Source organism: Gossypium hirsutum, chromosome D09 (assembly GCF_007990345.1).
Source record: "Gossypium hirsutum isolate 1008001.06 chromosome D09, Gossypium_hirsutum_v2.1, whole genome shotgun sequence".
NCBI lineage: Eukaryota > Viridiplantae > Streptophyta > Magnoliopsida > Malvales > Malvaceae > Gossypium > Gossypium hirsutum.
Genome location: NC_053445.1, coordinates 41,949,425 through 41,973,824, shown reverse-complemented (window position 1 = coordinate 41,973,824; position 24,400 = coordinate 41,949,425). Strand labels below are relative to the sequence as shown.

The window sequence follows — 24,400 nt, the reverse complement described above, 5'->3', positions numbered from 1 at the left end:
ATTTCATTAATTTTTTTAAATTAGCTTTTTTTTGTGTGACTATTTTAACCTATGAAAACATCTCACCCTAAGTATTATGGTTTGTATATTAAAATAAAATTGTGTGGTACTATAATTTTCAAACACAAAGTAAATTTGACTGAACTGAAACTGCAGATAATGATGGCAGTTTTGGTATTAACAATTTCTTTTTCAGAAAAAGCCTACTAAAAAATGGTAAAATTTGATTCGTTAAAAACTGTCAACCGGTGATACCCGGTGACTGTCCCCCACCGACACCCAATTGGTCTCTTGTTTATCTTCTACTTCCGTACAGTTGAGACAAAGCGGACCCTCCTTCCTCACTCCATTTTAAATGCCCCTCTCTGCTTCCCGCACTTCAGCCTTTGCCCTCAGAGACACTAAAAAAAGAAACTTCATTGCACGACACTCGAAGCCAAAGGGAAAAAGAAATACATTTAGAGAAGGTTAGGATCCCCAACGGTTATCCTTGTCTGAACTCTCTCTGGACGTTACTTTTTAACCCTTCTTCCAACACAAAGCTTTGGTATGTTCAAACAAACAAATGTCTACACCAGCTTTGTTCTTTTTTCCTTTTGCATTACAGCTTTTCTTTGGTTGGCGTTTTTCTTTTTTCTTTTACGTTTGCTGTTTTGTTTTATTATTACTTCTTGTTCTTCCACATATATGTTTCTGTTACTAGCTTGAGATAAAATTACTGCATTTTTCTTTGCATCGAGAAATGGTTTGAATACTTCCATTTCGATCTGTTATTTCTCTGTTTTGATTTTTTCGTCATCCAGTGATTTTATCTTCTTTGATCTCTGATCTGCTGTGGGTTTTCAGTTTGCTCTCTTTGAGTTCCACTTTCGGGTTTGTTCTTCCTTGTATATATTTGAATTCTTTGTCCATCTTTAGATGCTTGAACCTTTTCCAAGTGGTGGCTAAGTTCCTGTGATTATCATCTTCTTTCTCAAACGAATGAAAAGTATAAAAAGAAAAGTGGGAGGTGCTGAATTTCGATCGACATTCATGTGGTTTGGGTTCTATATTCGTTTATGATTAAGATCTGTAATGAGAGAAAACTATGTCGTTTTCAATAATAAAACTTGACGCTTCTGATTGGTAAGGGGCAAAAAACTTGAAAGCTCCGCCGTGGGTCAGAAAAGAGAGATTGTGACTAAAAAAGTAAAGTTAGCTTAGTTTCTCCGCTGCATATATGGGAAAAAACGGTGTAAAACTAAATAAATTTTATACACGTTTTAAAAGTTTTATGTATTCAAACTGACCTTTTGTGATTCTTTCTGCAGGCTATGTTTTCTTAGTTGATAATGCTATATATATACCCAAGGAAATATCTTTTCTGAACTTTTGGGTCATTTTCAATCGTGATTTTCATGATGAAAAGCATTTAACTTTGTTTCTGATACTGGAAATACATCTCTTGGCCTTCATTTTTCCTTTGATCTGAGTTCTGGAAATGATTCGACATTAGCTTTGAATAGAAAATGCATATCAAAGTAAACAGGAACTTGAAAATGCACAATTCGGTCTGGAAACACTGATCTAAGCATTTTTTAGTCAGAGCAGGGGATTTCACCTTTTTAGTGTACGAATTATGGACCAATGTTATTTATATATTATTTTAACCCAATAGTTCTGCAGCGGTGAAATTTGCTGTTAATTTTCTAGCTGCAGGTTTTTGTCATTGATATTAGCTGCAAAAAATCACATTCTAGATAGGCTTAAAGGTTTTAAATAGAAGATTTAAACAAATTTCTGGTTGTTTCAGGTTGCCAAATTTTTTAGCTTAGAATTTTACCGGTTGTTTAATTGGAAGTTATCGGTTGCCTCAAATTTACTGGTTGGTTTCTACCGCCATTGTTTTGTCTTGGTTGTGACTTTAAGGAGATGAGTTATTCCAGTGACATACAAGTTTCTTTATTGCTATATTTGTTCCTGTCAATATTTTCAAGGTTCACAAGATGCTTAATGCGTCTACGATTCAGGTCTGAGTTTTTTTTAACCAAATCCTTGTGGCATTTGAATGGCAACCTGTTGTTTGTATTTTACAGAACCTATAGATATAGACCTCATATTGTTGAATGAATTGCATGCTTCTGCCCTTGTTATTTGTTCTTTCTTTTCTTTTGCTCGTTCTTTTCCTCCCAGCACTTACTTCCTATGCTTTTAGCTTGAAGCTCTAATGTTCTTAGTATTATCCACTGCTTTCTGTATGCTCTCAGAGCATCGAGTTTTTGGTGTCCACTACCTTGATTAAATAAAGCTTGTATATGTTTTTTGTTCTTGGTGAAGTGTAGCTGAACTTGGCTAATATCAAGTGATAGATAATTCCGTACTGATGATCCCACCTTCTCTCTTGTGCAGAAGCACTGAAGTGATGAAAGGGCCCAAAGAAGATTGCCTTCTTGTCGAGTGGGGTGGTTTCTTCTAAATGGGTGCAGCTATGTGCCATTTTTCATCTGATGTTGACATTCAACTAATGTGTTTGGTAGGTCTCTCTCTCTTATCGTGGTTTCTTCCATAACCGTAGTTAAAAGGTGAATCAACATTAAATATGAAAGACACTGGGAACAAGAGGAGAAATTCAGCTAATGTCCAATCAAAGCACCCAGGAAGAACTGATAGGAGAAATAATAAACCTAATCAACAGAATGGTGGCAAGACTTTGAAGGCGAAAGAAGCTGAATCCAAAGCTTTAAAAGCTAGATCAGACCCTAATTCTAAAGTAAGTGATTCCAATGTGGGCTCTGAGCCCATCGAAGTTTATGAGAATGTGATTGTACATTATGTGGATGATGTTAACAAGTCTGAAGAAACATCTCCTAATCCAAATGGTAATAAAATGGCCACTAAATTAAAAAAGGCCGAAATTTTAGACGATTGCTCCAGTGATATAGAGGGAGAAACAACTCAGCAAAAGGAAGAAGAATCAGACTCTGAGACTATAAAAGATTCAGCATCATCTCTGGGAGATTCCTTGACAGCTGAGGATGAGAGAGAAGAGGGTGTTCTGAGAGCTTCTAATGGTGTTCACGATAACAACCTCAAAGATGGCTCTTCCCATGGTTCCAGAATGGGATCTGAACTTGAAACTAATAAATCACATTTAAAGGCATTGAATAATACTCCAAAGAAATCTGCAAAATCTAATGGAGTCCCCCATAAGAATGCTACCAAAAGTTCTGTAGAAGAAACCTTGAAAGTTTCTCCTAAATCTTCATCTGAGTCTTCAGAAGGATCTAATGCCAGGCATGCTGAAGAGTTAAAAGAAGTTGATGTCTTGGATGAGACACCAAACGGCAATAAAAGTTTTGCAAGTGACAATGAGCCTGTTGATGCTGAAGACAAATTTCAAGTTGAAAATGAGGCAGCTTTAAATGAAAAGATTAATGAGATGGAGACAAGAATTGAGAAACTTAAAGCAGAGCTGAGAGAAGTAGCTGCTCTGGAAATTTCTCTCTATTCTGTTGTTCCAGAGCATGGGAGCTCAGCACATAAGCTGCATACACCTGCTCGACGTCTTTCTAGACTCTATATACATGCTTGCAAGCATTGGGAACAAAACAAGCGAGCCACAATTGCTAAAAACACAGTGTCTGGGCTTATTTTGACTGCAAAATCTTGTGGTAATGATGTTTCAAGGTATGTATATTATAGTCAGATATTATTTCCGTGAGTGCTTTAGAATGTTCCCATTTACTGTTGACAGCTGAATAATGTTCTTTTGCATTTTAAGGTTAACCTTCTGGTTATCAAACACCATAGTGCTGAGGGAGATCATCTCTCAAGCATTTGGCAATTCACGCAACTCAAACCCACTTGCACGGCTCCCTGAGTTAAATGGCAGTAACAAAAGGAGTGAAGTAAAGCCGTCAACTCTAAAATGGAAAGGTGGTGTTGGTAGTAAACAAGTAAACAGTTTTATGCCGCTTGTTGATGATTGGCAAGAGACTGGAACCTTCACTAATGCACTAGAAAAAGTGGAATCTTGGATATTCTCTCGAATAGTTGAGTCAGTATGGTGGCAGGTAAATAGTTGAAGTTGTCGAATTTTTTTACATTAGGGGGACAGTGTTATTTAAAAGATGTATGTCACCTAATTGACGCATTACAGTTTTGGGTCTCTAAATTACAAATAAGAGAAGGAATTTTATGCCTGGTCCTTATTTCAGGCTCTTACTCCATATATGCAAACTCCTCTTGAGGGTTCACCTGTCAGCAAAACAATTGGAAAGTTGTTGGGGCCAGCCTTAGGAGATCAACAACAAGGAAGTTTCTCTATCAACTTATGGATAAATGCTTTCCAAGATGCTTTTCAACGACTTTGTCCTGTAAGAGCAGGTGGTCATGAGTGTGGTTGCTTGCCAGTTATTGCAAGATTGGTATGTACTTATAAATGTTTTCGTTCTGTAAATTTTAAGCAGTAAATACACTGTGTCTTTGTTTTGTTCTCATCTTTCTTTTATTTTCCCGGTGAACTAATTGTTATACCCTTTTTTATTAGGTTATGGAGCAGTGTGTTGCAAGGCTAGATGTAGCAATGTTCAATGCTATTTTGAGGGAGTCCGCCCATGAGATTCCAACAGATCCTATATCTGATCCTATTGTAGATTCAAGGGTTCTGCCTATTCCCGCTGGAGATCTTAGCTTCGGATCTGGTGCACAACTCAAAAATGCTGTACGTATTATATCAGCGGACTTCTTCTTTTGTTTTTTTTTTTTCCACTTTATATCTGTGGTATATTCAGTTGTGGCTAGTCCTTGCACTGTACTTCATCACAATAGGCAACTATTGTTCTGAATCTGAGTAAGTCCTGTGCTTGTTATATGAACTTATTCCATGGTTCTCATGTTTTAATGGAACATTGCCTCTGAGGAATTTACATCACCCTATTGGTGGAGATCCTGTGATATATTGCTATTGGTTGAAAAGAGTGGTTGTTGTGATGGAATATGCTTCATTATCTGGAAACTTATGATGCGGAAAATGTTGGATATTTTAGGTTGATATTTAACCGGTTTAATTTTGAACCTAAGATCATATGGAGAATGTTTTACCTATGGAATGATCTTAGCAGCTGAGAAAATATATAGTTCATTTATGTATATTGAATAATATATTGCTAATGAAAAAGATCTTGTATGCTGCATGACATGAATTTTCATGTTCTTTATAGGAAGTCCTCAATTTGTGCTATCCATGATACTGCTTGAACTTTCTTGTGAAGCGAGAATAGCTGTTGGAATGATTTCCATCTGCTCCCTGATTGCCATATAGAGATGAATAAGATAATTGGGGGTTTCAATACCTTTCCTGTTCATAATACCTTTTACATGAAAAAACTGTACGCAAGTTCTTAAGGAGGGACACTTATTTTTCAGGTTGGTAATTGGTGTAGATGGCTGACTGATATGTTTGGCATGGATAGTGATGATAATTTAAATGAAGATCAATGTTCCAGTCAAGATGATTTCAGAAAAAATGGAGACGGAGAATCTAAATCTTTCCTTTTTCTTAATTCCCTGAGTGATCTTCTAATGCTTCCAAAGGACATGCTAATGGACCGTTCAATCAGAGAGGAGGTTGATTTCTAATTAAGTCTGCATATTATGGACATACTAGTAGATTCGTTCTCTGATGTCTTTGTTGGTTCCTCTCTAACTCTTTTTGACTATTTTATTTTCATGGCTTTAGCTGTGCCCATCAATAGATCTTCCGTTGGTTAAACGCATTCTCTGCAACTTCACTCCAGATGAATTTTGTCCAGATCCTGTTCCAGGAGCTGTATTGGAAGCCTTGAATGCTGAGGTATGACTAGTTCGGCATTTCTCTCTTCTACACATTTGTTTGTTGGACTTTTTAATAACTCCTGATAAAATTATTAAACTCGTCTTCCATATTCTATTTGTGTTTCATATTTCACTGGACTCAGTCTTGCCTTTAACCAGTATAAAGGCAGAAAAAAGTTGCCTGGTTTTTGATTTATGGTTCTTTCATTTGTTAGACTATTGTTGAGCGGAGGTTATCAGGGGACCCAGCCAGAAGTTTCCCTTATACAGCTGCCCTCGTTGTCTATACTCCTCCATCCTCAGCAGATGTGGCTGAAAAAGTTGTGGAGGCAGGAGGGAAGTCGCCACTGTCTAGGAATGCGTCAGTGGTACAGAGGAAAGGGTATACCAGTGACGAGGAACTGGAGGAATTGAATTCTCCACTTTCATCAATAATTGAGAAATTTCCATTGTCACCAACAATTGTTACCAATGGAGGAGTGAATGGAAACCATGAACATGCAGGCTATGGTGGTATAAATGCAAGATACAAACTCCTTCACGAGGTATGGTCCGTGTGAGTGTTTATGTTAGATCGTTGTGTATATCTCTCATGTTTTGTAGCCATGGAAAAGTGAGGGTGAAGGTGAAAAAACTCAAGGTGAAATGTTTAGATGATCAAAGTTACAGGAAATTCTCAAACATCGTTTATTGGCTTGATTGTACAGTTGGAAGAACTTGGTTTCTTTTTGTTGAATGCGGAGAGCTTGAAATCAACTGCAATTATGTCTTCGATATACAGAATAAATTCATACTGTTTTTTTAAAGTGTGCTGAGTATACATTGTTTTATGGCTAAGTAAATATATACGATTTTTAAGAAGAAAGACTGAAAAAAGGGAAACATAAGAAGATTAAAATTTTAATAAGCATAACGAGCTGAAGTATCAGCCATACATGCACTGCAATTGCTTAAGATGAAGTCTGTTATTTCGAGTTCATTCTTAGATTTAGAATAAAACTTTATAATCAAAGCAAAGTACCCATTGATTTTCAGTTTTTGGTCAACCATAAGCCTTATCACGCTTAGAAACTCATAGGTCCCAGTTCATTCAGTGCTTGCAAACAACTGGAAAGGTCTGCTTCAGTCTTTAAAGAATTTCACTCCATTTCCAGTTTTTCCAGGGAGTGGTTTTTCCACCATGGCTGCTCCTTGGCTACTCATCGTTGCCTCCTGTGGAATCATTCTCATTCTCCTTTGTGCTTGGAACCTCCTTGAAAATCCCATAACTTGAAGCTTCTGCATTGTAGCTGCTGCTCCATGGATAGACCGGTACCCGATTTGTTTGAAAATTAATGGGGTTTTGAGGGAGGTTCTGGGTGGTAACATCTTCAGGCTGGTCCAAGTATTTGAGAGAATCTTGTCCTTGTAGAGTTAACAGGCCCTGAAGGCTACCTATAAACTCCCTGTTAGTCCCCACACAATTTCCCAAGCTATTGCTGGCAAGATTTTCTGGAAACTCAACAGGGTTTTGATGATAAGGATGTAGAAAGGGGAAGGTTGAACTTTGATGCAGCTTCTCCAGGGCTGATAAGTTGTGTGAGAACTCAAAAGGCTGCATTTCACCAAAGTAATTTTCAGCAGCCCCTGAAATTGTAAAGTTACCGTCCGAATTCACATTAAAAGGATACTCCACGTTGAAATTAAAGCTTGGATTTCCATCAGTGCTCATATAATTTCCAAAGCTGTTGAAGCATTGAATTTGAGTAGGACTAGCCTGAAACTCATCAGGGTTCTGGAAGCCAAAAAGAAGAGAGGAACTAATGATTCGGTTCATGTCCGGGTTGGAATTGGGGGTGCATGAATCATCTTCTTCATCATATACCAAGGAGTTTCTGTCACTGACACATCTTTTCTTTCTAATAACATCTTCGATAGAAGATTTCTGCAATAGCTTAGAAGCACCCTTGCCAATTGGTAGCTTCGAACTTTGAAGAATGTCATTCAGATCATACTCATTTATATCGAAATTTGTAATCGCATTTGCACCTTTCAACCTAATGGCAGCAACATCGTAAGCCCTAGCTGCTTCCTCTTCAGTATCTGATAATTGTTCCAAAAAAAAAAAAAGGGTCTAACTCATATGAACCCTGAAAGTTGTAGCATTGTTTATCTTGTACACGTAATTTGATTCTAGAATTTAGGTTACCAGATCAACATTTATACTAGAATATGTTATAAAAGATTACTTGATTCTCAAGTTATCTTCAATGACAGTAACCATTGTATATTAATTTCATCAACTAATGAAATAAGTTAGGACGTGTAGTTACCAAATGTTCCTAGGTAAATTCCTTTGATATCTTTCCCTTTCCCAATCCTTGCTTGCCATTTCTTGAAATCCGAGTTCCTGCCATGTGATTTTTCATTTCATGATAGAAATCGCAGAGAAAAGGAAGAAGAGAACAGGCAGGGAGAAGGAAGTTCTATTCAAATAAATTTAAGTTACCTAGAGACCCCACGATAAATGGATACACCCTTTGAGAATCCCCTACTTTTTCTGAAATTAGTGAAGTTTTCAGAATTCAATGAATCAATTCATTTGTATTAATGGATCATTGATTTAGTCACTTGCAGTTGCAGGAATATAATGCAAATAAGTCAATTTATAAATTACCTTCTAATGTTGCGAAAATATTCATGTTTGGTATAGAGCTTCATCTCAACCAAATCCGACTCATAGTTACTAATCTGGTGATACACCAAGTCAATTTAGCTGCTAATTAACCACTGAATCTGATTGATACAAATTTGTAATATGCAGAGATAGAAAACATACTGGGAAATTCAGCGGCGCAAGTTCACCCCATAATTTCAGAGCAGCTAAATCGTAAGGCCTTGCTGCCGATACTTCATCATCATATCCACCTGCAAAACCACCAAGTTTTAAAAATCTGGTCTCTAAAATAATTTGTCCTCCACATGCATATAAGCCTTAGTGTTTGAGGAAAGGCGTAGACTGCTGCAATGTTACTTGGTTTGAGTGCGACTACGTGTCCAACACAGATATGTGTTAGTTTCTTCTAAATTTTACCTCAAGAAAACTTCAACATAAGTAAATTGTATGCAGAATTAAAGAAATAGCATTGAATGAGATCACTGACCTATATAAACTGCAAAAGTGCAGACAGAAGAAGAACAACAGGGTTAGCAATCAATAACAATGAAATTAATATATATAATAAAATGCAGAAAAGCAGAATAGAAAAAGTACAGACCTGTCTTTGGTTTTTACGTTGGATCAGTGTTATCCCATAAAAACGCCTCGTATCGACCAGTGTATCTGCGTGTCATGTTGTGCTTACAATTTCAATCTTAAAATACATTACTTGGAACATTATTATGTATGTATGTAAGTAAGGTGCCTGAAATTAACCTGCTAACTCCTCGGTAACTTGAGCTTCTCGCACCGAAAATCCGCAGGGGCTCCTGCCTTGGCTGATGCCGTCTCTTGTATTTTCATTATTATTATTGCCCTTATCACTGTACCATAAATTAAATTTGTTCAGTTGAGGGTCAAATACACAGATCCATAGAATAATATATCTACAATCTTAACTGTGTTTCTTGTGCCTGTTTGTTCTTCCTTTGGACACTGCTGGACTCAGTGTTATTGCTTCCGAGGATACTCATTTCCTCAACCTCAAGCTCCATAGGAAAGGGAGAACTTGTCATGTCTGGAGACAGCAAAGAACAAGTTTGATGGTGTGGCATTGGGAATAGGTCATGGTTTTGGAGGAATTCTGTATTAGAATCGTCATCTGTTGCCAAAGGATAGGAGACTATTGGACTGAGGGAACTATACAGCTTTTCATCAATGTTTTGTGAACTCATGTTCATAGATGACGGAATTTATCCCTACAGGATTAAAATGAAGGTGAGAATCCCATTAATCTAACAAAATTTGCATTTCTCTAAAAAGTAAATCAAAATTTAACTAATAACATATGCATGCTTTGGATAGATTTTCTCTCATTTAAGATATAAAAATAAGAAATATATATTTGTTTGATCAAAGAGTCTGAAAACATTTGATTTTGTTTCAATAATAAGATGATCACTATAAGCAATTCAATCAATTTTACATACATTCAATTATAGAATGAAAACAGCCTTTTGAATAAAAAGACACATCCTTTTAACTCTCCAACTTTACAAAAAAAAAAAAAATCATTTTAATCCTCCATTTAATTTTTTACCTCTTTTAGCCCTTCGACTTGTATTTTTTATCAAATCACACCTAAATGGATGATAAAGTTAATGTTTGTTAACTTTGCTAATGTGACATATACATGGGTTACCACGTGGATGAAATTAAATTAAAATTCTAACATTTTCGTTGGTCAAATTATAATTTACCACATATTAACTTAAAATTTTATAAATTTTTGGGGTTAAAACCATTTTAGAGGGCCAAGGCCTCACCAGTGAATTTTAGGTTAATTGACATGAGGTTTAGGGCTCAACCACTGTATTTGTAAACCCTTTCCCCATTATAATAGTAATTGTTCATTTGTATAAAAAAAATAATACTCGAGGTTTTGAATTTTATTTTTATTTCTTTGCAGAATTTATGATATTTCCATTTTCATGTAAACTAAGACATTAATCATTGCTTTTATTCCATGGGATATTTTAAATACTTGCACATTATTATGTTCTAGTTGCAAGTGCACTTATTAGGAACACTTATACCTAGTATAAGAATATACACGCTTTTTAATATTATAGCTGGTTTTCACACACCACAGTGTGAATGCAAGGGTTTTTTTTTTTTTTTTTAAAAAGGAAATAGATAGTTTTTTATATTAAGGTATTGAAATTTTTTTAAATACTTTTAAAAATTACTTAAAATATACCCTAACTAATTTTATATTTCGTTATTAATTTTTTATAATTTCACTGATTATATTAAATTGTGATTTAAAGTTTAATTCATTACTTTATAATTAATGTATAAAAATTCATTATTAAATATGCCACAACTTTAATTTTACTATTTCAATAAAAAATATGTTAAATTTTTACAAATATAAAATTTACATAAAATTTTTTCATTTACATCTTAACATAATCTAATCCTGAGATGGTTATTTACATTAGGATTAGTTTTTGACTAGAGAAAGAGACCAAATTTTACTATATATTTATCTTTGACATAAAATCAAGATTTGACAAATATATCTAAACGCCATCTCTCTTTAAATTATCAAATATTGGCTAAAAATCTTGATATGACAAAAATTAAAATTGCATAGGAAAAAAAAAGAAAAGAAATAGGAATAGAAGTACCTGATTATAATCGTAATGCAATAACTTTAAATCCAAAAATTCTTTTAAACATGATGCTGGTTCTTCAATATATATACAAGAGAAAAAAGATAAAAGAAGGTAAACATCGTAAATTTAATTGTGGGTGAAAATGGAAATTACATAAGTGATAAATAATTTAAGATTTTAGTAACTATATATAGGTGTATATAATAAATGGAGCAATCAATCATGGGAATGTAGTCACATTCCACGCTCTCTTTCAACAGGTGTAATGAAAATTTTGATACAAAAAAGAAATTAAAGGATGAAATAATATTGAGTTGTTTTAGGCATAGCTCATGAATTTTGAGCCAATTTTTTAAAATAAATAAATGTAAAGTGAGGTAGGCAATGGGGTATGAATCATTTCAATAATTCACCTACCCATTATAAAATTACCATTTACCCTTCTGTATATATAATTATTATAAAAGTAAATTTGTAATAACCTTAATTAGTACTAACTTTGTCTAGTTGCAACTCAACGAATACATATAAGGAATCTTCAATCGATATTAAAGTTAGATATTTGATGCACTAAGTGAAAATACTATTATTGAGATGGGAGGTTTATCAATATATAGACCCTTTATATTGGATGGAACCAACTATGTATATTGGAAGGTAAGGATGATGGTTTTTATAAAGTCTATGGATGGGAAGGCATGACACTCAATCCTAACTAGATGAGAGCGTCCAGTATAAGGGTTGAGAAGAAAAATGACCAAACCGAACTTCGATCCGAACCGAGATATTTGGATGGTTTATAAAATGTAAGTTCAAAAATCATAGTTATTCAAAATTAAATCGAATTCTTTTTTTTATTTAATATATAATTGATTTTAAATTTTTATTCTATAAAAATAGTGAAAATAATTAAAAAGTTCTTGAAAGATTATTGTTTTTTAGAAATATTTATGGAAAAGACCTTGAAATTTATCTAATAATATTCAAAAGCCATAAAATAAAGCTCATTTTATTAAAATAAGTCTAAAAAATCAAAACAGAAAATAAATATGGAAAAATTGAGAACCAAACTAAATTATGATAGACGATTCAAAAAATCTAAAAACATGGACTGATTTCACCCCTATCGAGTAGTGTTATCGAAGTTGTATAGAATCTAAAATTTGAAATAACGATGTAATTTTTTGTGGAGTAAACCTTGAGGAATCCAAGTAGATCTCTAAATGCACCATTACTGAAGAAGCTTGGACAATCGTTGAATCTGCTCAAATGTAATGACAGTGGATAAAAAAACAAATTCGATTAATATCTATATCTATAATTTAATGACAAAAAAAAAACTTAAAACATAATTCACTAAGAAAAAAGGATGAGTGGGACATGAAGCCCAAAATGGTTTCTTACCCAATTAACAAAGCTAACTCCTGTTTTTATTTTGGTTTTTCTAAAGAGAACACAAATATCAGACATTAATTACTGCTACTACTTGATAATGATTTAGTTACTACTGCAATAGTGTTTAATAATGATTGTCAACTAACTCCAACAAGTATTTTGATCTCATTTTTTGCTTGATTTATTTTTTAATTTTTATTGGAATTAGTATATCTTTGTTATTTGATTGTTTGTCAAAAGATATAAAATTGGTACTGAGCATTCTCAAACCAACAGTATTATCTTATTAGCAAAATGAAGATGAAGCACCTTTACAAGCAATACCAGATAAGTAGTAATACTTGCAATGCTGTGTGCACCAGTGATTAGAAATATACCTTGTAAAAACCTCATCATATTACTTTTAATGCACTTCCCAAACATCCCCTGGTAAAGCAATGGGCACACCATGCCCAAACAACAAGTCAGCAACGCATGATTTACATACAAAAACATGAACCAGATTGCATGGGGTCATCTTTTAATTTCAATTTTCAAACACCAACCGACTGCATTTGCTCCTCGGAGCCCAAAGTAGACGGAACACATGAACCTTAGTTAAGAGACTCAAGTGTTTTCACCACTTCAATCATCGATGGCCTTTTTTCTGGCATAACAGCGGTGCAGTGCAGGGCGGTTTCAAGAGCTCTTAGCATTTCCTTCTGGGAAGAACTTGATGATATCTTAGGGTCAAGAATTTGTAATGCTCCATTGGTAATATTAACTTTTCTTCGAACCCACTTCACGATATCGAGTGAGTCCAAGGATTCAATGTCTTCAGCTTGTCGACCAGTTATGAGCTCTAAGAGCACCACCCCAAAGCTATAAACATCCATCTGTTCGGTGGCTTTCTTACTGTATCTACATTCTGCAATCAAACAACTAGCATAAGTTGGCAATTTTGACATTGATAGATGTATGAAAGCATCAATTTGGGCTAATCTTGGACGGATGTGGGATTCCTTACCAGGTGCATTATAGCAGGAGTGTGCAAATTCTGAAGTAATGGTAGACTGAAATGGAGCTTCTCCAACTATCCTATCAATTGCAAAATCCGTAAGCTTCGGTTCATAATCCGCATCGAGAAGAATGTTTGTTGACTTGAGATTTCTATGAATCAAATGTGGAACATAACCCTTGTGAAGGTATGACAATCCTTGTGCCACCCCGGTTGCAATCCTCAATCTAGCACTCCATTGCAACTCAAAATCCGGTCTGCAAATCAAATCCCCTAAACTCCCTTTCTGCAGGAATTCATAAATGAGGAAAATCGATTCATCTGAATGGCAAAACCCCAGAATTTTAACAATGTTCTTATGCCTCATCTTGGCCAATACCTTCACTTGGGCCTTCAAAGCTTTGGAAGGTTGGGTCCCAAAATTGACCAGTTTCTTTATGGCAACTAGTTCACCACTGGGTAGACTTATGGTATAAACCCTACCAAAAGGACCACCATTTCCCAGAGCACTTTTCTCATCCATCCCCATTACTAAATCATGCTCGGTGAGTCTAAGAGGGTAGAAGAAAACTGATCTCCAAACGCCTGGCTGAGACTTCCTCTTGGAAAATCTATGAAACACAAACACGCCAGCAGCAACAATCACCATTGCCAAGGCAAAAGCTATAGATATGAGGGCACATGTCAAGGTTGTCAAACCAGAAGAATGATGTTTCGGGTGTTCATCGGAGCAAGGATTTGGCAATCCAGGGCCGCAGAGTCCAGGATTTCCTTCCAAAAATGAAGCTGGTAGGCCTGATATTAGAGACGATGGGACCCTACCAGAGAGTTGGTTGAAGGATACGTTGAAGAGAGCCAGCTTTAAGTTCTGCAACCCTGGTGCAATGGAACCGCTAAGTTGGTTATGAGATAGATCAAGGTAAGTTAGCACTGGTAGGTCAGCAAGGGAAGGTGGGATTTCTCCAGTAAGACTATTGTCTGCTAAAGACAAGGAAACCAGTTTCCTGCATTTCCTCAGCTCTGGAATCTGACCTGACAGGGTATTGTGGGAAAGATTTATTATGCTCATAACAGGTGAATCACAAAAGTTTGGAGGTATTTCACCAGAAAAACCATTAAGAGAAGCTGAAAATCTGTATAAGCTCTTTACCAGGCCAAGACCCTGTGGTATTTTACCAGTAAAGCTGTTATTGTCTATCTGAACTTGCTCCAACTGAGCAGCCTTTGATATTGAATCTAACAATTCCCCAGAGAACCTATTGTTTTCTGCTCTGACCAGCATAACTTTTGGTAAGGACCATAATCCATTAGGGAAATCACCTGAGAATCCATTGTTTTGAACTTGAAAAATCTCAAGGTTCAAGCACTTAGAAATGGACTCAGGTATTGAACCATTGAAGAAATTTGTATGGAGACTGAGGAATTGAAGACCTTTTCCATCACAAATGCCACTTGGAAATGACCCCAAGAGCTTGTTCTCTGAGACGTCAAAAGACACCAAGTTCTTTAGAGAAGAGCCTAGTGTTTGTGGAAGCTTACCAGTCAGATTGTTCTGAGAAAGATCCAAAGTGATCAAATTACTTAAACCAACAAAAGATTCAGGGATTTCACCAAGAAAACCAGATCTTTGCAAAAATAGCTGCTCAAGCTTCTCAAGCTTTCCGATATCAGTAGGAACCGCACTTGCCAAGTAAGCATTTTGGGACAAATCAAGTACAGCAAGCTCAGTAAAATTGCCAAACACAAAAGGAACAGTACCTGAAAGCAAGTTGCTTCCCAAGTTGAGCACTTGAAGATGCACCAATGACCCAATACTCTCAGGAATCTTCCCTTCAATATGATTTTTGCTCAAGTCAAGAACTTTCAAGGCATCAAATGAAATCTGATCTGGGATAGTACCCCAAATGAGATTTTTACTAAGATTCAAAGTCTCCAAGGAACTGCACTCAGAGAGGTGCAGTGGAATAGGCTGATTAAAAAGGTTATCAGCAAGGTTAAGATGAGACAAATAGGGTAGCTCACATATTGAAGATGGTATTTCACCAGAAAGATTCAAGCTTTGAAGGTCAATGGAGGATACATAGAGTGAAGGAGTAGGAATGCAGGTAATACCAGTCCAGTTACAGTGATGAACACCTGAATTATTAGACCAACTGGAAAGAGAGTGGTTAGGGTCATCAATGAAAGCCTTGAAATTAAGAAGGGCATCAGCTTCTTGAGTTGAAGCTGAGGAAAACATGAAGAATGTGAAGCAGAGGGAGAGAAGAAAAGGGTATTTGCAGAGTGTAGCCATTGGAAGGGACTGGAAGAAGAGCTCGGGTTTAGTTGTTTTCAGTGTTTCCTATAAAACTAAGGTGTGAAGTGAGAGAGTGTCACTCAGAGAAACGTATTTGCTACGAAGTTGATAGGCTGGTGGATGTATCTATGCTAAAGTTGAAAACAACTCTCCATCATAACCCATGGGATTTCTTGGTGTATATACAGTTGTTTCTTTTTCTTTTTGTTTTGATGTTACTGAAAAGGGAAAAATGAGACTTTCCTTTTCAAACTTTTCTGCTCTTACTTTTAATAATGTTTCATGTGTTAACTATATGGAATGAATTTTCTGAAATAATCATGAGTTTTAGGGTTTTTATTTTATCGTACAGTAAAATTTTTTCATGATGTAGTTTACTTTAAGGTTGTAGTAAAATTATAATAAAACAAGTAATTTATCTCATAGGGATTTTTTTTTATACTTTACAAATTATTTTAAAGTGTGATAAATAATTACTCATAAAATAATTTAGAACAACACTTGACATTATTCTGAATTTACTGAAAAGATACTTTTACTCTATTCACCATAGATAAAATCATTATTACAAATTTTTTATTTAAACAAACCCAATAAACACAAAAGATACTCTCTTTCTTCGTTGAAATAAAAAATACGAACTGCTACCTGTAGTATTTGTTACGTAGGATATTGTGCCACAAGTGTTGACCTATTGCCAAAGTAGAACCAATTAAAAGTACTTTTTTATTTTTATTTTTAAACAGTATAAAGAGGAAATATTTTTTTTCTTCAAAGGAAACTCATATATTAATAAACAGAAAATCAAGAATAATTACCCTATATATTCGAAAGATTTTTAAAATCTCAAACCGATAAGTTTACCTCAAACATTCAATTCTATGCAAAGCGATGGGGGAAGAGCTTCACATATTCGACAACTATCATTGAACAAAGCTACCCAAGTAAATTCATGAGCCACTTTGTTGGCAAATTCAGAAATATTGAAAGAAGACACATTAAGAGCCAATTCAAACATTGAATTATCCACTCCTACATAGCAAGAAGTTCGACCGTGATCCCAAAGAACGGCTGCAAGGAGGACACATTCTGGTGGATATTCCATTATATAGTGAAATGTATAAAATTAAAATTAAGATAAATATAAAATAATTAAAAAGAGTTTATCATTTTAGGGTTTTGGTTATTCTCGGTTGTTGAAAATATAATGGATTTAAAGAAGTTTGAGGAAAAGTAGAGACGCTTTGTCTGACTACCAACAAAAATAAAACACCCTTTTTCCAGTTTAGCTTTGGTTTTTTCCTTTGTAAATTGCCCCCTAAGATTAAGAAAGAGAAAACCAGAGCTAATAGGATTTGACCTTTCACCAACCTCATTCAACCCAAATGCCAACCAAGTCTAATTTTTATTATTTTATGGTTGGTTCCGATTGCTTTAAAACTTTGGGCTTAATATATAGACTAGCCCTTCAACTTTATAATTTTTCTCAAGTTGGCTCTTAGATTTTTTGGATCCAATTGGATTCTAAAGTTGATATCCGTCGTACAAATTGATCCCTACATTAACACCGATTGTTTTTTTAACAATGGGATGAAGTGGCCAAATATTGAGGTGACACGTGGATAAATGGGGAGAATGACATGTGTCTTCCTATATAATTATTTAAATTTAAAAAAACTTAAAAATATACATAAGTTTATAAAATTATAAAAATTGAAAATATATAAACAATTAAAACATTTTAAAATTTTAAAATTAAAATAAAAATAAAAATTTAAATTATAAAATTATAAAATTATAAGAATAATTGGTGATGATTGATGTTGACAGGACAATTTTTTTTTCTTTTTTATTTTTAATGTATTTTTTATATTTTTATTTTTCTAAAATTTTAACAACTTCATTTTTTTTTTGAATTTTTCAAAAAAATTTGTGATTTTTCATTATTAAGAATTTTTAAATTTTTGTAAAATTTGAAAATTCTAACTAATTTTTAGTTTTAGTTTTAGTTTTTGATACATTCAATTTTTTTCTTTTTTATAATACATATATTTTGATCAGTACAAAGAGTATGAGAACGTTTCATTTGCCCACGTGTCACTTCCATATGTGGCCACATCACCCCACTGTTTAAAAACTTTAAACTTTAATGTAAATAATTATCTTTCTACTGATCGAAACGTTTTGTTGTCATGGTAAATCAAAACAATAAATTTTAAGTTACATTCCGATGCAAATTTGGATCAGTGTTGGTTGTACTGGTGTGTATCGACTGTAAAAAAATGTAAAATATAAATTAAAAAATTATTATTTATTTTAGATTTTTATATTACGAGATGATTTTATTGTTTAATATATTAAATGTTTTTTATTAATTATTTTGAGTTTGTTTAATAAGAGGTTGTATTTGTGAAATTTATTAAAAAATATTTTATATTTAAAAATCTTTTAGTCTTATTATTTAATATTTATATAAATAGTTATCAAATGCATTTCAAAAATAACGATAAACCGAAATAATATATCCATTGAGATAGTTAGATCATAGATGTGATTTTTAAGAACCAGATGGTATGGTTTCAACTAACGGGTAGTCATTTCACTTGGAAATTCTTGAAAATCACATGTGGTTTTTCCTTTTATATCACATTTCGTAATTTATCCTGTAACTTCACTCGGGAAATATTCATCCCTTCTACCAATTCCTTAATCCTAAACCATTTATACCACTCTAAATTCAAACTCTCAATACACTAATTTTAACTTTCAAACTAAATAAATATTTCTTCCTTCGAACTTTTTATTTGAGTAATTTCAGTGTATAATATAATTTATTTGTAAACTGAAATATTATTTTTATTTTAAAATATAATTTAAGTTTAGTTTATATTTCTTTATTGATAATATTATTTATAATGCTAGGTATGTTTAATATTTTATATTTGATGCTAATTAAATATTCAATATTTTATATGTTTCACATTTTATTTGCTACTTATGGTTTTCTTTTTTGTTGTGATGTACAATATAATTATAAATAATGTTAATTGATATTAATCATACGTGAATACTTATTTTTTGCAAATTTCGTATGCAAAATGAGTAACAATCTTTTATTCATGGATATTACAATAGATAAATTTGTCAAATTAAAATTCGTATTGTATTTAAATCCATGCATCAAATAAGCATGAGGTTCACGTGTCAATATTTATGAACTAAAGTCAAATATCAAATCAAAAATTGCAACTCAATGTGAGATGATATTATCAAGAATTTTCTATAGATTTTCAATGTCCTCCAATTAGCGCATGTATAACTCCTTTGATCTTGTTGATGATAATGAAAACAACATATTACTTGACAAAGAATGTTGCAATGGAGCTATATGTCAAGTTGGATGATGTTGAGCAAAGGTTTGGGGAAGCTGATATTCTATGTTCATCTAAATTTGTTGTACATCTTTCTCTATCAACTTATCGTAGCATCTTATAATTCGGGTCTAACAACCGAATTTATTATATTACTTAAACTCTTTGTTGTTGACATCGTCTACCGGCAAATGTTCAACCAGATGAACTTTCACTCACCTCCTTCCCCCTTGATGTTACTCTTACCGACTAGATAAGGCCCACTTAACCTCATTACTAGCTCAAAATCATATTGAGCCACACCAATTACAACACTACTGCCCATGATTAGGGCGATAACTTCCAAGGTGATTATTGTTGCACCACAAAAAAAAAGTGAAAGATAGGAGTCTTTTTGGTCTCCACATTTTCACCATGGCTAGAAGCAATGGCTCTACATTGGAATAAGAGATAACCCAAGGACCTGTAAAAAGCTCGTTACCTCTATACAAGTTTTCAATCAAGGTTGCTCTTCATTCAGCATGAAAAATATACATTTTGTCAAATTTGAAGATTGTGTTCCCCAGCAAGTAAACGAAAATAAAAATAATTAATATATTATGTTTAACATAATAAAAAAATTAATACTAAGATTAAATAGTAACTTAAAAAATTACAAAAATGATCATATTGATAGCTATTAAAGTAATATGATTATTTTTTGAAAAACTGAAATTAAGATAATAAAACCCACTTTACTCAACCAAGTCTAAAAGATAAAAACAGTAAAGTAGACGAGTGAATGCCAAACCCTGAAAAACAAAAATGAAATGAAAAAAAAAGCTTAGGATATATAAGTTCTCGTGAATAGCATAGAATAGAGTGAAGACAACCGAAGACTGAGAAGACAGCAGACAAAAGTCGTAGATTGGACTTCGATGTTTACATATATTGTTATTAATTAATTAATTATAATTAAAAACCATTTAAAAAAAAGAAAGAAAGCGGAAAGCTCTAATGTGTTGTCACCGTCAATGAAGAACTTTGCATGCCATAAAAAAACCTTAATTTTGAAAGAAAATTAAACTAAAAATAAATAAAATGGTATTGAAGAGTGTAAGCAAGGTATCAAGATTAGAGCAATTGTTGAGGAAAGTGACACCCGGTTTTGCCGCTGACATATTCTTAACAGTTTACCATTTTATCAGATTCATTTCAGGGAATAATTTTTCTTTGGATTATTATATTTATGGATATATTTCTATCCTTTTTTAAAATTTATTTATTAATTTTTCAATATCCCAATAATCTTCAGATTTTTAACTCACTCTCTCCAATCCATTTTTCTCTCTTTTTTTTGGGTAAAATAATCTGTTGTCTCCTGCCTCTCAGCTGCACCCATATTTATTATTGTTTATAAGATTATTTGATTTCAGTTTAAAAATTTTAAAATTATATTTACATTTATTTATATATTTTATATCTTCGTGTTTGTTTGCAATGAACATATTCATGAATGATAAAATAAGTATTTTAACTTATAGATAAAAAAATAAGTACATAAATAATAAAAATAATTTTATTAATACATAATGATGGAACAATAAATAAATTTTAAAGGAGCTTTAAATGATTTATTAAACGAGCTTGTTCATTAACCTAATGAACCAAAACAAGTTTTGATCACTGGAAATTTTGTTCATATAAATTTATTTAACTTGATAAACAAATAAAAACAAATTATTTGTGACGCTGTATTTATTTACAACCTTAGCCTCCTCTTTGGATAGAGTTTTGACTTTCCATTATAGTTACTGTTACAGTCATTCTTGTGCTTCTTTTTTTTTTTAAAGATGCATCAAGATTGATTTGATCTGAATCTTTTTTCTTTTCATATGTTGCTTGAAGCCGACACTGGTATTTTCATCGCCAGGACCTGGACTGAGACTCTTCCGCATTAAGGTGGCTATACTCACCTTATAGTTTTGCAGCCAAAGTAATCGGCATGAGTCTCCCTTGATTCTATTTAGTCGACCGTAGAAGTCTGATTGACGTGAAGAACGCTTTTATTATCTTTTGGACTTTTAAGCTTTTATGTTGTAGGAGATTGTAGTTGTTAATTGTTTGTAATCCTTTTTTCTTTAATAAAAAATAACAAGCGTGTTTAAGTAATTAAACAAATAACGTGTTTTGTTTTATGTAAAGGGTGTTAAGATCTTTAATCATTTTTAGTCAAGTTTAAAATACTTTGCTTAGATTGTATTGCTAAGAAACCAGGTCTGTGTGTTGTCTGCATTAGAAATTTAGCAACCCCCAGCCTGATTTTGTGGAAGTGCTGCACAAGAGTCAAAAACCTTAACCCATTCTATTGCCTACTCACACTATACATATTTGACGGGGAAAGGAATTACAAGTTATACATATGTCATGGGAAAAAGATCGTATGAAATAAATACGTCACATTATTTTGCATCCCTTATTAATTATTTGGTGTCATTTCAACATATTTTTTCATATCATTGACACGTCAGTATTTTTTTAATTTAAACTTTGTTCCTTAAATCTTAAACCCAAAACTCTAAATTTAAGATTTCAAGGTTATACAACGATAATCCCAGTTGAGTGGTGCTACGACCCCCAAGACATCCCTAATTATACTATTGACTTTATGTTACACTAGCAATGTTTAGAGCTATATCGATTAAAGAAAAATGAACAAACTAAAGATTTAAAACTAAATCTTAAGCTCAATAATTCTAATCTCTAAAATTATCTAATCCATACCATAAGTATCGAAACTCTTAAGTAAAGTATCAACGGTTAACATTGGAAGGATATAATATATATAGTAAAAAGGCAATTATTCGAGGGAGGGTTAATCGTTTTTCACAAATTAAAATGCAAGTATCCTGTATGAGTCAGGAAAATGAACATTTTTAGGTTGGCGAACACAATGTGGATACTCAAATTATTTTAATTGCGGTATGCAGTTGTTAATATATAAATTAATGAGTGGTGGAACTGTGAAAAGAGTGGGTGAGACCAAATTGCCATATAATTTAATTATTCTATAACTTTTCTCTTTTAAAAAGTTGACTTTTGATTAAAACAGTTTTGACTCTTTTGAGCAAAAGTGTGAAGTTAAAAAGGACAGTAATTATGGTGTTCCTGAGTCAGGTCAGCCCTAAAAGCATCCAAGATACTTGGTTACCAGCCTGGCACAAACTCATTTTGTACAATTCTATTTAGCTGTTTGAAAATGTTGATATCACACAATTAATATTCTCGTAATTATTGTTGGGGGTTCATTGCTTATTTTACACTAAAAACATTTTATTTGGATTCAAAATGTAAATTCATATAAAATATTATTTTTCTTTTATCAGAAAAAAAATCAATATTTTTTTTTGTTTTGTGTTTCCTTAAGGTCTTCTTATAATTAAGATATAGAATAAAGGGAAAGGGTAAATAAATTGGGAAAGAGAAAGAGTAGTGATCAAAAACCCATGTTATACTATAATTTCATGTTCTCCATATCATAGTATATAAATTCCAATCAATTGCAATGCTAATCATTTCTCTGAAAAATTAAAAATTTTAATAAAGCCTCAAAAGTATACATATAAGATTATTAATTTGTCCCAAGTAAAAACATTTATCAATCAATTTAGGTTGATGTCATTTGTCTAAAATGAATCTTAATGTTTGGCCTAGTACCAATATTGCGTAATAATGATTTGTTCATATTTACAAAGAAGTTAGAAAAATGTAATATTTGGTAGCTACTGCTCAATTGATAAAAAAATTATATAAGACTTTTGGTGAATATAAACATTGATTATCAAATCCACATCGTTTAGTTAAGACTCAACAATTCAGAAATGTGGAGACCAATTGAAAGATGTTTTCACTCAACCTAATTTAAATTATTTATGCTCTCAAACTTCATGAGTCAAACCCTGTAACTAGGAAACTGGGTAAATAAAAGAAAAAGACAAAAAGCATCCAAGACTGACTCCCAAACTGAGAATCCAATGGGAAAATTCTCTTGTATTCTTTTTTTTGGGAATTTATAATAAAATAACAACAATGAGGAGGGAGATAGACGTCATGGGTGTTTGTGCTTTGGTTGGGTTGCAAGCAATATTCCCTAGATAAAAGAGTCTTCCAAGTCCCAACAAAAGATTTTAAGTGAGCCCTTTTCTTTTGACTTTGATGGAAAACAAATCAAACACATTAATATTATTATTATGGCGGTGAGTGAAAGTTGGGGTATTATCAAATTTCACTTATTGCATTGAAGAAAGCTATGAGCACAATAATGCATACCAACATTGCTTTCAGCTGAAGTTGGAGGCTAGTGTGTGTGGGTCATTCATTTCTTTTTTCCATCTTAATTTCTTTTGTTCCCCCCCATGCTTCATTTGTTTTATTTCCTTCATATCCTATTGCCTTGCATAATTTAGCTGCAACTTTGATGAGAGTAAACCAGCCTCAACCAAGCTATGCATTTTTACATTGATAGAGAATTAATTTCATACGAGCGCCAACAGTATCATCTTCAAGCAAGCCATTTGAAGTTTGACATCAAGATAGAAATTGAAAACCATTTGGGGTGCAATTAAAAGAAAACTCAACTCCAGGAACATCAACTTCTTTTTTCCCCGAAAAAGAAAAAAAAAAATGGTTGCACTCATTTCAACCCATGATTACCGAGCAAGACTGCACTGGTGTGGGGCAGGGAGAGCATCCAATGAAACAATTGTTTAGGGCTTACTTTAGTTATTCAACCTAATTTAATCCAACAAAAATAGAGTTCCAATAATCCCAAGTAATTTACATTTTATAAAGTATACAACCTCGATTGATTGGCATTTTGGTAATACAATCAAAATTGTGAATAATTTTGTAGCTAAAAGTAAATTAAGGATGAATGTCTATAAATGTTAGAGTTATAGCATATGAAATCATTTTAAATTTGGTTTTGTGCTTATTTTATATAAATTTCTATTCATTCATTTATGTCCATATTACACTATTTTATTTCTTATTATGTTGTATTTTCGGGTTTTCTTTTTTTTGAATAAAGAAAATTTCATTCCAACAAAGATGGATTATTACAAACAATATGATAATGAAATTGAAAGAGATCCAGTACAGACTACCAAAGAAGGCACATAGGCCGAGTGCCACCTCTGAAGATAAACTGGCATGCCCACCTTCCACCAG

At 33.1% G+C, this 24,400-nt stretch overlaps 3 protein-coding genes across 6 annotated transcripts; 1 reads left to right on the top strand and 2 right to left on the bottom strand.

The window, feature by feature from the left end:
- Window positions 1-330: 330 nt before the first annotated feature.
- Window positions 331-6,620, top strand: LOC107891283 (uncharacterized). 4 transcript variants are annotated; one of them, XM_016816026.2, is made up of 8 exons: window positions 331-547; window positions 2,389-3,666; window positions 3,761-4,052; window positions 4,197-4,406; window positions 4,529-4,702; window positions 5,407-5,607; window positions 5,720-5,833; window positions 6,030-6,620. In XM_016816026.2, the coding sequence occupies exons 2-8, from the start codon at window positions 2,579-2,581 to the stop codon at window positions 6,372-6,374; spliced, it is 2,424 nt and encodes an 807-aa protein (XP_016671515.2). In that variant the 5' UTR covers window positions 331-547; window positions 2,389-2,578; the 3' UTR covers window positions 6,375-6,620. The 4 variants fall into 4 exon arrangements, with proteins under 4 accessions (XP_016671515.2, XP_016671512.2, XP_016671514.2 ...); XM_016816023.2 differs by having other exon boundaries at window positions 546-617; XM_016816025.2 differs by lacking the exon at window positions 331-547 and adding an exon at window positions 622-745.
- Window positions 6,415-9,687, bottom strand: LOC121220769 (AP2-like ethylene-responsive transcription factor BBM). The gene is made up of 8 exons (XM_041100225.1): window positions 9,404-9,687; window positions 9,230-9,336; window positions 8,958-8,966; window positions 8,633-8,721; window positions 8,471-8,544; window positions 8,303-8,353; window positions 8,127-8,203; window positions 6,415-7,896 (listed from the first exon to the last, which is right to left on the bottom strand). The coding sequence occupies exons 1-8, from the start codon at window positions 9,685-9,687 to the stop codon at window positions 7,010-7,012; spliced, it is 1,578 nt and encodes a 525-aa protein (XP_040956159.1). The 3' UTR covers window positions 6,415-7,009.
- Window positions 9,688-12,893: 3,206 nt separating this feature from the next.
- Window positions 12,894-15,972, bottom strand: LOC107891284 (probably inactive leucine-rich repeat receptor-like protein kinase At5g06940). The gene is made up of 2 exons (XM_016816027.2): window positions 13,535-15,972; window positions 12,894-13,435 (listed from the first exon to the last, which is right to left on the bottom strand). The coding sequence occupies exons 1-2, from the start codon at window positions 15,816-15,818 to the stop codon at window positions 13,122-13,124; spliced, it is 2,598 nt and encodes an 865-aa protein (XP_016671516.2). The 5' UTR covers window positions 15,819-15,972; the 3' UTR covers window positions 12,894-13,121.
- Between the last annotated feature and the right edge of the window lie 8,428 nt (window positions 15,973-24,400).

Excerpts from the sequence above, each read along its gene's own strand:
- LOC121220769 (XM_041100225.1), bottom strand. The coding sequence starts at position 9,687 with ATGAGTTCACAAAACATTGATGAAAAGCTGTATAGTTCCCTCAGTCCA. Across the intron at positions 9,337-9,403 it reads CAAGAAACACAGTTAAGATT|TGATAAGGGCAATAATAATA; the intron begins GTAGATATATTA and ends TTTATGGTACAG. Across the intron at positions 8,354-8,470 it reads TATTTTCGCAACATTAGAAG|AAAAAGTAGGGGATTCTCAA; the intron begins GTAATTTATAAA and ends CACTAATTTCAG.
- LOC107891283 (XM_016816026.2), top strand. The coding sequence starts at position 2,579 with ATGAAAGACACTGGGAACAAGAGGAGAAATTCAGCTAATGTCCAATCA. Across the intron at positions 3,667-3,760 it reads TGTGGTAATGATGTTTCAAG|GTTAACCTTCTGGTTATCAA; the intron begins GTATGTATATTA and ends TTGCATTTTAAG. Across the intron at positions 5,608-5,719 it reads ACCGTTCAATCAGAGAGGAG|CTGTGCCCATCAATAGATCT; the intron begins GTTGATTTCTAA and ends TCATGGCTTTAG.
- LOC107891284 (XM_016816027.2), bottom strand. The coding sequence starts at position 15,818 with ATGGCTACACTCTGCAAATACCCTTTTCTTCTCTCCCTCTGCTTCACA. Across the intron at positions 13,436-13,534 it reads CTCCTGCTATAATGCACCTG|AATGTAGATACAGTAAGAAA; the intron begins GTAAGGAATCCC and ends GTTTGATTGCAG.